We start from the raw sequence: 12886 nt of genomic DNA on the forward strand, positions 1-12886 counted from the left end.
TGTCTTCTTTTGTCCTCTGGCAGGTTTGACCCAACTGCATCCTTGGATTTCTTGTGGGCCTGTATTCACATTCCTCGGATCTGGCAGGGAAGGGACCAAAGAACTCCTCAGGTAGTGGTTCAGTTCTTCCAAGATTCCTCTCTGGATGGAGTGAAAGACAATGCTTTCATAATGCCTGATTTTTCCGTGGCCAAGAGGTGGCTGGAGTGATACAGGTGCAGCATGCCAAGTTTGCTGCCTGTACCTCAGCTGTTTATTTAGCTGCTCTGCTATGTTACATATTACAGTGGCAATTTTGAGTCCAAAAAGCTGATGTGAACACACATAAGTTTGCCCACTTGGCATTTCCTCTGCAGCAATTGCCACAATATCTGTTAAAGATCTAGGCACAAGGCTGCAGTGGTGAGCAATCTAAAACGCAGTGTGGGATAATTCCCATTTTACAAAGAAAAGGTTGTTGCATCTCTTCTCCACAGAAGAATTTCTTTGGTTTAGTGACTGAATTATGGTTTATGACCCTTCACACATGCTAGGATGGAAGTAAATGAGTTCAGAAGTAGAAGAGGTTTCATTTGGGCTGTGTTGCATGCTTTCAGAGCTCTAGATATGGGGCAGTTCTTAAGTCTAGTTCTAAGAATGTTGCATTCCAGCTGGGGAGGGTGTGACTAGAAGGAACTAAGGATCTAGGGATTTGATGTGGATTCATTTTGGATGTTCTCTTGCATTACAGAAGCGCCGTGAGGAATTTGTGCTCCACCTAAAGGCATCGGAATTGATCAGCATGGTGGAGCTGATCCTGGCTGAAGCAGAAACCAGATACCAGAACACTGAAGAGGCCTCTTGCACACTTATCCAGTCTCGACTGCCTTTGTTGCTTAGTTGTTCTCATGGGGACCTTGAGAGCATCAAAAAAGTAACGGAGTATCTGACCAGCTGCATCCAGCAGTGGGGAAGCAGGTGGGGTTGCAGATGCGGAGCAGTGTCTACTGTAATTGTAGTTACATGAGCACAGGCAGCCAGGTAATGATGTGACCTGCCAGAATGTCTTCATTAAGAATACTGTGTTCCAAAACCCCTATGAAAAGTATACACTATCCTCCCAGAGGTTTGGGGGGATAATAAGTCATTTTAAGTGGTACTTGGACCAGGAAGGTGAATATATAGTGAAATTTAATAGTGAAGTTTAAGAGCCTTTTTGGTTTTAGGACTTCAGGATGAAATGCTTGCCATGCTTTTTTTTTAATTCTTCAAGGCAATGGTTATTTTAATTACTAGTTCCTAATGTGGGATTTCTTGTCTACTCCATCCCTTGAATCACTGCTCATAATGCATCCTGCTTTTGACCATGATTGCTCTCAAAGCTGAATGGAGACTAGATTGTTTCCCAACAGCTATGGTAGCACTGTGGGAAGAACAGGAAGATGCTGTATTTGTGGCAGTGAAATAAACTGAGGTAATTCTAACCTCGTTTATGATGATGTTAGAAAAGAAATTGAGTAATTTCAGTTGCCATTGCACTGTACAGACTGTGCCAGGGATCTATGGGGGGCTGGTGTGTAGAGAACAGGCTGGCTAGTCTGACTAGCTGTGCTTCTGACTAGTCTTCCACTTGGGATGGAGAAGACCATGAGTACCACATGCAGGAACTCTTCACTGGACATGTAAGCAGAGCTTTGTAACTGCAGTTTTCTAACTCCAAATGGCCTAATGGTAGATCCATGTAGACTGTGAATGATTTGAGCAGTTCAAAAGACTGAAAAAGGAGTGATGCAGGTGAAATGCTGGGGTTTCAACCCCAAGCCCCAAATTAAGGCTGACATGTGGGTGATTCCCACAGCCCTTCCCAAAGGGGGGGTGAGTTTCCCTTTAGGCTTCCCTCCAGGGTGGGGCCTGGCAGACAGAGCCATTGGGTAAATGAGCCCCAGTGTCCTGCAGTCAGTAACCAAAGGTCAGGTGTCCCACTGAGGGATAAAAGCTGGGACCACTTGCAGGCAGGGCAGTGTCTGTGTGTGAGGTGGATGCCCTGTGCAGAGTTCCCTGTTGGGGAAGGACCTCCCGCCTCCCTGGGACTGGGCTCCAGTCATGTCTGGCTTTTGTAAACGCAGGCTGTGTAGAGATTCAGTATGTGGTTTCCTCATCTGATGGGTCTGGGATGTTTGCTGGTTGAGCTAACATAGTAACCAGTGGCTGACCTCTCCCTTTTTCCTTCAGCTCTGTGGGAAAATGCTGCCAGGACCTTCTGCTCCAGATATACCTGCAGCTTCCCGAGCTCCTTGTGCCTATGCCTGAGATGCTTCTCACCAGTGAAGGAGCCAGAGACAGCAGCACTTGCAAGGTAAAGTTAGAGGCATAGGAAAGCCCCTTTCCAGTTGTGTACCCAGAGTGGATGCTACCTTGATGCCCAGTTTAAAAGGAGAGGACTGGCAAAAGCTTCCTGGGTCGCTTTGGTTTCTTTACCTTGGTCTTCTGTTGTCACCCTCCATGCCTGCATGCTCAGGAGCAGAGAGTTCAGGTGTGGTTTATTTTGCAGTGTCCTCCTATAAAATAGTATAAGCATCACAGGCTTCTGTGTGCCAGAGGCTTCTGTAATGCACAAGTGTGCAGGCATCTGATCCTGCTTTGATGTCTGTAGAGACTGGGGGCTTCAGATCCTGTGCCAGCTGGAATGTTGTGTCTGCTTGCAGATTCTACCTGAAAATAATTTCTGTTAACCCACTCTGTGGTTGGAAAGAAATTGGGAAACACTGCTGAAGAGCTGGGGACTTGATTATGCTTTAAACTTCTTAACTGTTTACTTATTACTTTTCTTCTAGCTCGATGCCCTGGTTCACAGATTCATTAACCTCCTTGCAGACACCAGTGACTCCAAGTCATCAGAAAGCCGCGTGTGGGATGCCAATATGGCCTGCAGGAAGCTAGCTGTGGCTCATCCCATCCTGCTGCTTAGGTACCCTTTCACCCTCTGTGTGGCTGGAGTTCATTGAAAAGCATCCACCCTTGTCCTAGAAGGAGAACAAACTCGCAGCAATCATGATGATTGTGACAATCCACATTCATGTACAAAAGTTAAGAGAAATAGCAGCAAAGTCATATCTCTTATAATGAGGCAGCACCTCTTCTGGCTTCATGTCTGTCTGGAAACAGTCCTCTTGGAATTGGAGGCTAGAGAACAGAGCATGGGTGGGAAGTGGGGCTTGCTGATTCTATAGATACAGGTATCAAATCCAGGACCCTGGGGGAGGATAAGGGATGCTTCCTTCCAGGAACTGAGGTGTAACAATGTGTAACTGTTTCTAGAAACAGACTAATCAGGATTTTCTTCTGTTTGGCGTTTCAGGCACTTGCCAATGATTGCAGCACTGCTGCATGGCCGTGTTCACCTCAATTTCCAGGAGTTCAGGCAGCAGAATCATTTGACCTTCTTCATCCACGTCCTGGGGATCCTGGAGCTGCTCCAGCCGCAGGTCTTCCAGAACGAGCACCAGGCGGCACTATGGGACTGTCTCCTGTCCTTCATCCGTCTGCTGCTGGTAGGAAAGTCCCTGCTCCCCCTCCATGTGTGGGCTGACAGCCACTAGATGGAGAAGCTCATGTAACAGGGCAAGCCCAGCTCTCTCCCATTCGAAGGGAAAAACTTCATATACCTAAGAACAAAAAAAGTGTATCACATACCTTGGAGATCTTAAAGAGGAGGCAGGAGGTCAAGAAGCTGCTCCCTGGTCCCCAGAGGTGCAGGATGGGGGGCAGTGCATCTCTGCTTTTTTGCTAACACATCTTCTTGATTCTTTCTCAGAACTACAGAAAATCCTCACGGCACCTGGCTGCCTTCATCAGCAAGTTTGTCCAGTTTATCCACAAGTACATCACATGCAATGCCCAGGCAGCCGTCTCCTTCTTGCAGAAGCACTCAGATCCACTCCAGTAAGCTTCCTTACTCTGCTTAGCCTGTGGTTTGCTCATGGAGAGCTTGCACAGTCAGGCTGCCATGAGCTAATCAGACAGAAGACAGCAAGAGGATGTGACAAAATAGCTATTAATATGGCACTCTTTTACCCTTAGCTCCTTCAAGTCGCTATTGAGATGAGCAGCATATCCCTTTTACGTGAAAACTGAGCCCAAGAAAGTCAGATAACGATTTCAACTCACCTAATGGCCTAAACGTCCTACTGAGGCATCATAGTGCCCCGCAGTCAGTTCCAAAAGCCAACAGGAGGGTCTTTTCCCTGAGCAGTGGCTGAAGGGTCCCACCTGCAGATATAGGGAAAAATGCATTTGAGTTCCAGTTACGATGAAAGGAGAAAAGTCTTGTTTCTGCTTCTGAGAAACTACTCGTTTTAGTGTACATATATGTGCTGTTACTTGTTCTCATGCCCTTACTGATTTTGAAAGCTAAACATGCCATCTTTTCCCCCAGTGACCTGTCATCGGACAACAGTGACCTAGCAATGTTGAAGTCCCTCCTGGCTGGGCTGAGCCTGCCGAGTAAGAGTGGCATCTTGGACAGGGGCTCTGATGAAGAGAAGGATGGTGAGTCTTGGGGGAAGAGTTATTCCAGCTGGTAAACCTGTAGTACGTTTTGGAGCACAGATGCTTTTACAGGCTGTATGCTGTGCTCATTCTTCTCATAACAGCCCAAAGTAAGGGTATTTAGAGCAGAGAATGGCACTTGTATACTCAGCAATTTGGAACCAGTATCTGGGACGGGTTAACTTGCTTTCCTGTCAGTATCACAACTGGAGCAGAACAGCTCTTAACAAAGGTGAGTTTTGTTGATGTGGATTTTGCCTTCCTCAGCCACACTTAAGGATCAACCTATCGGGAGACCCTAAGGGTGCATCCACTTCTCCACTGTTCATAGCTTGCATGGGAAAATTATTCAGTATTAAAAAAGCTCAGGAAAGTTCCTTGTCTTTGCATCAGCTGAGGGGTACGAGCAGGTGCAGTGAGGCTAGAGACTGTGTGAGAGTCAGGAATTGTGTTAGAGTATTGCTGGTCAGCTCATGATACTCTGCTATACTGGTAGGGAATGCTGGACCTGTCTCCCTGTTAGAACTACATAAACTGTCAGGAGTGACCTGTTCTCTCTCTCTCCCCCAGATGAAGCAGCAGCTGGCTCTCTCCCTCTTGTCAGCGTGTCTCTCTTCACTCCTCTCACGCCGGCTGAAATGGCCCCATATATGAAGAGACTCTCTAGAGGCCAAACAGTTGAGGGTAAGTGAGGACCTGCAGAGCTGCACAGGGCAAGTGCAGACTTACACCAACACTGTTACTTATCTGTCAGCTACAGGCTAGTTTCCTGTTTCGGTCATGTTTGGAAGTCTCCAGCAGATAGGATGTGGTTTTGTTTTGGATGAACTTGTCCATAACCTTCTGTGATTCTGTGACAGAGGCTTCTTATGATGCTGTTATCACTTAGCTCAGCAGTGTTGCAACTGCCTCTGCTGTGGGGCTCGTCAAGGATCTTGTAAGTGCTCCGAGAAATAGTATTAGTCATTCAAGGAGTGCTACAGTTCATGTCAAGCCAGGTCTGGTGTGCTGATAGGAGTGCCATTTTTTAAATGATATAGAAATTCCAAATTGATGAGAAGCCAGATTTTGTTAAAAATCCCCAAATGGCCTTCATGGAAGAAAATCATGTGAACTTGTCATATGGGAACAACATGCTGCTTCTTTAGAGGTCTTCTGAAATCACAGGTGTCCAGTGTTTAGACCAAAATTGCAGTATTGAGGTGACAGTTTTACTTCCACACTAAAAATAGGGGTAGGAAATCCTGCCTGGACACTGTTTCTAAAAGAGGCTTTCTGTGAAGATCTTTCAGTTACAGAAGGTGCTCTGGAATTGAAATCTCACACCCCGCTCCACTCCTCCCCCTGCCTATGGCATGACAGTGCTGGTGACCTGGGCAGGTTGGGATGTGCTGATTGGCACATGACCTACCTGTTCTCTTCCTTTTTGAAGAACTGCCTTCATTACTATAGCTCTGTGTGCAGGTGGGAAAACTTGACTGCTTGGGAGATTGGATTTGTAGCGAAAAAGATCCTTTGGATCAGTGAATTTCAGTCACCCCTTTTCAACCTGTGTCTCCCACCAGACATCCTGGAGGTGCTGACAGACATTGATGAGATGTCCAGACGGAGGCCAGAAATTCTCTCCTTTTTTGCTGTGAGTATTAGTGTCTCAAACTGCCACTGGAAGGAAGAGATTCTTTTCACTGGAGTCTGTGTAGCACAGACAGCCATCTTAAATAATATCCTTCCTCTGCTTTTTGGGTGGTTGTTGCAGCATCTCAGGAGCAATCTATCTTCAGTTAGGCCTTCTGAGAGCAGGCAATATTTACTTTCCTGCCATCTTCTCTCCATTGCATGTTGGGTCTGTCATCATCCGCTTTCTTCCTCTGACACAGAGAAGTTAATTAGCCCTCTGCCCTTTTCCCAGTACTGGGGCAAGGAGAGAGCAAAACAACTCTGTTGAAAACACTACAGCCTAGGGAAAACTCAGCTGTCTCACATGGAATAAGATTACAGAAGGGTGCTTTAAAGTATTCAAAACAGGATAATCCCCCTTACAGAGAGGGATTTCCTGGCTCAGCCAGTACCTGCTGGATGTGTGTTGGGCTGAATTGGTGCTGGAGGGGTAGTAAAGCAAGTCTGAGGAGTCTGTGCTCCCTGGATGGCCCTGGGATCCTAATTTATGCATCGTCTTTCAGACAAACCTACAGAAGCTGATGAGCTCATCAGAGGAGTCCTGCCGAAATCTGGCCTTTAGCCTGGCTTTGCGCTCCATTCAGAACAACCCCAGGTGAGGACCACTGGAACGTGGGCTGTCCCCGGTCACTGATGGGCACTGGCTGCGCATCTTGCACGCCTCTTGGTGGTGATCTGGACTGTACTGACACTGTCACGTTTTACTCCCAGCATTGCTGCAGACTTCCTTCCCACCTTTATGTACTGCCTTGGCAGCCGAGACTTCGAGGTGGTGCAGACAGCACTGAGGAACCTGCCTGAATACACCCTCCTTTGCCAAGGTGAGTTGGTATCTGCCACCTTTGGTGCACGCTTGGCCTCACGGGTCAAAGCTGGGCTCCTATGCTGGGAAAAATCTCCCTGGGAAGTTGCCAAGGGTCAGTGTTGCCTAGACCAGGCCATCAGACACACAGGTGATCTCTATCAATAGTAGCTTTGGCCTGAGCATCCCAGGGGAGATTTCTATTAGAGACAGGGGAGGCTTCCTTGAAGTGATTTTACTTTGCTCCCTTATGATTTTCTCTGAGTTGTGATCCCTCACGTGATCACATACCCTTGGAGCTGTTAGAAGGTGGATTGTGCCATGTTCTTCTGAAGGAGAGAATTTTTTTGCACAGCTGCAAGCATTCATCCTGGTGTTTGTTGGTGGATTGCTCTTGCCTACACATTGGAGCTGTCAGGTCGGTCCTCATGCTGTCCTTCCCTTTCACAGAGCATGCAGCAGTGTTACTGCACAGGGCCTTCCTGGTGGGGATGTACGGCCAGATTGACACCAGCTCCCAGATTTCAGAGGCTTTGAAGGTTCTGCACATGGAGGCCATGATATGAACATGTGGTTTTGGGAACTCAACTTCCAGAGGAATTAATTTAACTGGAGTCATCAGCTGCATTGAAGCCCTGTAAGAAGACAGTGTATTTCAACCCGCGTGCTGGAAGATCAAAGAGGTGATGTAGCAGGCCAGACTGCTGGAAAAGGAGAGTGTGCTGACTGAAGATCTGAAAGGAGGAAGGATCGATCCATCTGGCTAAGACGCCATTATTGTGGGAGAAAAAAATCTCCTGAATATTGTGCCAAACAGGGACCACTTCCTTCATGGGGACTTGGGGCAGCGGCCATCAGTTACTGTTTGGTTTTTTTGTCTCCAAGAAGGCAGAGCTGCTGGGAGATCAGAAGGGAGCGCTGGCCCTTGCACTTGAAGTCTCTGCACTCTGTGTTGGAGGGAACATGCAGATCTGTGCAGAGGAGAGACCACTTTGTTTTCTGGGGGTGGGCATTTGTGGGTTTTTTCTTTTTTAATTAAAATTCTCTTTGTTTCCATTGTGCATGTCTCTGCTCTGTGCTGCCTTAGATGTAGCTTAACACCCCTCTCTCCCTCTTCTTCAGCTGCTTGTTATTCTAGACAAAAGGAAGACCTGTCTCCATGGCTAATTGTGCACAGAGCTATCCTGACCTTTTACAGGATATGCAGGAAATAGAGGAGGTTTAGAAGGATCAATGGGGTATCATAGATGAGTTTGGTCAGCACCAACTGCTGACAAGACAACTTTTAAGAGGTTCCTTAGAAAACATTTCTTTAAAAACAAAGCAAACTTCTTGATACATCTGCAAACATCCTAGCAGCTGGCCACTGTCACAGCGGAGTCTTGGAACAAACAGCTGGGTTTCCTCTTCGGCGTCCGCCAGTTCCTCCCTGTGACTCTTCTGACCACTGCTCTCTGGTCCTTGTATGCTGATAGGGGTGATGGTTTATTTGCCAGCTGTCATTTGAGGACAGAAAATGAGGTGTCTTCTTCCCTCAGCTCCAAAGAAATAATTAAATTCTCCAGTCTCACTTAATTCCAGTCACCAGTTTGCTTTCATGTTGTTTGTTCCTCTGGCACTCTACTTATTAGTAGAAAATCTTTGTAGTAGTCTAAAGACAAAGATCCTGGAGGAATTTTATAGATAGCTGTAAGTCTGTATCTCCTTGCTGGTGGCAGGGACAGTTGTGACCTCATGGGCGGTCAGGTAGAGAAATATTGTCCGTTCTTGCAAATGAGGAGTGTCACAGCTGAGCACTTTTGCTAATGGGTCAAAATATGAATGAACATCCAGCTGGCTTTGCAGAGAGATGGAGAAGAAAAGAGAGAGAGCTGAACCTCCCATCAACTGTGAGTAGCCTTGCCTTTAGAGAGATTAGAGCCATCACTTAAGGATGCAACATGCTCTTTTCCTCAGCAGCATCTGCTTCACATCCGGAGCCACTACTGTGGCAATTAGCTACATATAAATTATGTGGAGGAACAGCTGAAGAAGATCAAGTCAGTGAAATGGTTTTCCTGAGGGGCTCAGTGACAGCAGGATTAACGCCTGTCTAAAGGGTTCCCAGTGAGATTACTGGCTTCTCTTACCGTAGTCCCTTATCAGACATCATTAAGGTACTGCTCAGTTTGTCAGAGCAGGGCGGTAGTTCTTTTGGTGCTGCTGTGGGCCTACAGCAGCTGGGAGCTTGTGGGACTGGCTGGAAAAGGGCTTTACCCAGGACTTTGAATCATGGAGTAAGGAAAATGGCTCACGACTGTTACCCCATAAAGGCAGCAAATCAAAGTAGTGCTTCGTGAAGATCCTTCCTGCAGGTGGGGCTTTCCAGAAATCCTGCTCCAGGGCTGCAGCTAGAAACATTTACAGGTGAAAACAAGTAGCATGGTTGGCCCCAGATTCTACTGTTTGGCAATGCCTGCTGCAAGCAGACCAGCTCCAGGATGCCTGGTTCAGAGGGGCAAGGGATGCTTGGATGTGACTGAACTACTTAGTGTGACCCCTCTGACCAGGATGGCCAGGCTTTGCAGAGCAGTGTGAAAAAAAGATGGGTCTGAGAAGGGGGAAGGAGCATTTCTATCAGCAGCTGCAGAAATCATCTTTCAGGAGATCGGGGAAACAAATTCAAAGGGAGGGAACATGAGTGGAAGTTGCTCTACAGAGCTGGGCCTTCCCATGTATCTCCCACTACAAAAAGCATCATCTATGATTTGTTGATCTCCTTTTTGCTGTATTGAAGGTTCCCACAATGCATTTTCTCTGCTGCCACCCTCTATTTGGATCCAGTGGAGCTAAGCAGGTTGCCCTGGCTTAGAGCACATCACTGAAACCAGATCAGCGCTGAGAACAGGGCTGTCAAGGGGTGCCTGGCTGTGCAGAGACAGCTTGGGGCAGGAGCCTGTCCCTCCTGTCTGTGAAGGCAGCCGTGACAGCTCTAAAACAGTTAGCAACAGCGTTACTGATGTCCTGACACTCGCCCGCCTTTTAATCAGCACTCCGTAACTTCCATCTCTGCCTGGCTGAGCACCTTCTCTCCTGTCTCTGTTGAGCTGACAGTGTTACCCTTCAGGGCTCTGCCGGGCTCCTCCCAGGGGCTGGGGCTATCTCCTCTGTCAGGGGGAGCTGGTGCCTTGCTTAGACAAGGAGTGGGGCAGAGGTTTGCAGGGTCAGTCCTGGCCAAGCCCCTGCTGCTCCCATGACTCACCCGAGTGGAAATCACTGCTCCTGTCTGCGTTCCCCACCACATGTCCCAGAGCGGTGCAAAATCATTCTGAGATACTTCTCTACCACGATCTGCTCTAGTCAAGGGTCCTAGGAGAGCCATGGGCAGCCAGAACTGGTGTCCGAGTCTATGTGGGGCTGGGGACTGCACTCAACACTGTCTCAGGGAGAGGCTTTTGGTTTTCTCATCTCCCAGCTCTAGGGGAGGCACAGTCACAAAGGGAAAACTGCCTGCAGGCTTGTCCAGTATCCTGTGGCTGCACCCAGCTGGGGGCAGGACTGGCACAACCCCTGTGCATCAGCTGGCCCTGCTTTGGTGCCTGCCTGGATGGGGAGCAAGAGGAGCCCAGGAGGAGCTGGGCAGTCCTGGAGCAGCTGAGGGGCTGCAGGGCCTCTTCCCTAAGCACCAGCTGGCCAGGACCAGGCAGGAATAGTTGAATCGAGATTTGAACAGGCCCCGGCATGGTGCAGGCAGGCTGCAGCGGGAGATCTGAGGCTTGGGAGGAGGGGGTCATGACACCTCCTCACCCACGTTGCGATGATGTTCATGTTGGGTCCTCTCAAAGCCCATCTGCTTCCCCACAGAGGTGACCAGGTCCTGTCTCCATACCCTGCAAGCACCATGGATCACAAATCCTCTGCAGATGCCAGGCACCTCTTCTGGCAGTTTTCTACTGCAAATTATTTCTCTTTGCTGCAAAGATCAAATGTCTTTATGTCCCGTGGTCATGTCTTTATGACCCAGATGTGACAGCCTCAGGAGGGAGATGGACACTTGTCCAGCATGCACATGATAGACCTTGGCTGGGCACAGGTGGGCATCTCTAACCTGACCATGCCCTGTCCTGGCCAGGCCTGGTGTGGCTGGGACCGCAGCCCCACACAGGTGCTGATGCCTCGGAGCAGGGTTGTGCCTCCCAGGAACCATGAGGGGTGTCCTGGAGCACCACATGAGTTGGGCCTTGAGCAGGGCATGACTAAGTGGGGAGGTGCCTGCAGGCTCTTGATGCAGTGGGCTGTGGGGCAGCCTTTGATGCTGAGGAACTGGAAGAGTCCCAGCGCTGAGCTCAGAGGCAAATCTCCCTGACCCACCACATCAACAGTGTAAGCACAGGGAGAGGTATACAGGTAACAGCCAACAAATGGAATTTCATGGTTAAAGGCACCAACATTTTCACAGACATTAGAAAAGAAGAAGGGTAGAGAAAGAGAAGCCTCGCTTTACAAGGAGCAGCATGCAAGAAATCTCATGCATTATCATCTGTGTGTAAATGTGGGCCATGGAGTCTATTCTTGGGACTGCTCCCTGGGGCCGCACCATCCTCTTCCTCCAGCCAACCTCATCTGTGACCTCTGTCAGGGACAAACAAAATCCCAGCCCTGCCTGCCCTCAATTAACTTCCTTCTGGCCATACCACAGTTCAGGATGGTGTGATTCATGTTTAACTTGAGGAGTTGTTCACTAAAAGCTAAAAAAGGTAAAACTTTTGTTAGCTTCGGGCATGTTAAAGTCAGCCCCACACCAGCTAAGTAGCCTGGCTTCTATAGGAGCAGCATTTGCCTAAGGTGGACTGATAGTTAAATCTCAGCATTGCCTCTCTGTGTATTTAAATAATTTGGCCCTGAAGCAGGAGAATATAGAGCTTGTATTTTCCCCTCTTTTTAAATTCAAGAGACCTTTGTAATAATATATCTGCCTGTCCTGTGTAGCTGGTGGTGTCTTGCCTTTGGTGCTACCCTGTCTGCATGAACAGCATTTCTAACTCAAGAAGATACTGGGCAGAAAACATCAAGACCCCCAGCAACAATTAAAAAATTCATTAAGCTACAATAGCCCAGTCATTGCTGGGTAATTATTAAGCTGTAAAAATTGCTAACTGTCTTATTAACATTAAACAATTATGCAAATAATGGAAAACATACTATAAGAGTAATAAAATTACCTCTCTTTCTCCCTCTTTTTTTTTTTTTTTTTTAAATTTTAAACCAATAATGAGATTTAAAATCTAAAGTGATGCTTATGGTTTTGCTTTCCAGGGTTTATTGGGAACAACTCTGAAGAGGAGTGAGACCTCTAAGGGCACTCAGCACAGGGTGAGTAGGACATCTTGAACCACATCTACCACAAGTCATCTTGCAGAGCTTGTAGTGACCCTGCACCAGGCTTCTCCCCTTGTTCTGCAGCAACACAGGGACATGCAGGTGCCGATGGCTTTGGAGGACCACGCAGTGGTCACACTGCTAGGCCGGGTCAGGAAAGAGGGAGTTTGGATTTTGTATTATCACAGACTTCTTATGGGAGCCCCCATTCTCCCCAAAATAAAGCACGTGGTGCTTCAGGTTTGATCTGGGTGAAAACAAGTTTTCACATCAATTTGGTGCAAAAGTGGAAAGTTCCAGCCTTTAAAGTTATCCTATCTATCTTGAGGATTTTATTACTATCAAGTTAGTAACCTCAGGTGAGAGCTGGCCTTTCTTCTGGGTGAGGTTCCAGCTGGAGTTTGGAGGTCAGCAATAAGCAAATTGACGAGCAAATGCCTTCGTCTTCCTGTGAGATGAGAACAAGAACCTTGTTTACCCCCACCGCCCGGAAAAGGAGACTTCACTTACTCATGTCCACAA

At 47.8% G+C, this 12886-nt stretch overlaps 1 protein-coding gene across 3 annotated transcripts in view; it reads left to right on the plus strand.

Moving 5' to 3' along the window:
* The window catches only part of INTS1 (integrator complex subunit 1), a 29949-nt gene extending 21884 nt beyond the window's left edge, over window positions 1-8065 (plus strand). For all 3 annotated transcript variants that reach the window (XM_074919346.1, XM_074919344.1, XM_074919345.1), the window contains 12 exons: window positions 24-111; window positions 731-957; window positions 2212-2335; window positions 2814-2947; window positions 3338-3530; window positions 3794-3921; window positions 4415-4527; window positions 5098-5211; window positions 6093-6163; window positions 6708-6799; window positions 6916-7025; window positions 7457-8065. In XM_074919346.1, coding sequence (XP_074775447.1) covers window positions 24-111; window positions 731-957; window positions 2212-2335; window positions 2814-2947; window positions 3338-3530; window positions 3794-3921; window positions 4415-4527; window positions 5098-5211; window positions 6093-6163; window positions 6708-6799; window positions 6916-7025; window positions 7457-7572 — 1510 coding nt within the window. In that variant the 3' untranslated portion in view covers window positions 7573-8065. The remainder of the gene's footprint in view (window positions 1-23; window positions 112-730; window positions 958-2211; window positions 2336-2813; window positions 2948-3337; window positions 3531-3793; window positions 3922-4414; window positions 4528-5097; window positions 5212-6092; window positions 6164-6707; window positions 6800-6915; window positions 7026-7456) is intronic.
* Window positions 8066-12886: the final 4821 nt, after the last annotated feature.

The sequence above is a fragment of the Athene noctua genome, chromosome 15, assembly GCF_965140245.1.
Source record: "Athene noctua chromosome 15, bAthNoc1.hap1.1, whole genome shotgun sequence".
Classification (NCBI taxonomy): Eukaryota; Metazoa; Chordata; class Aves; order Strigiformes; family Strigidae; genus Athene; species Athene noctua.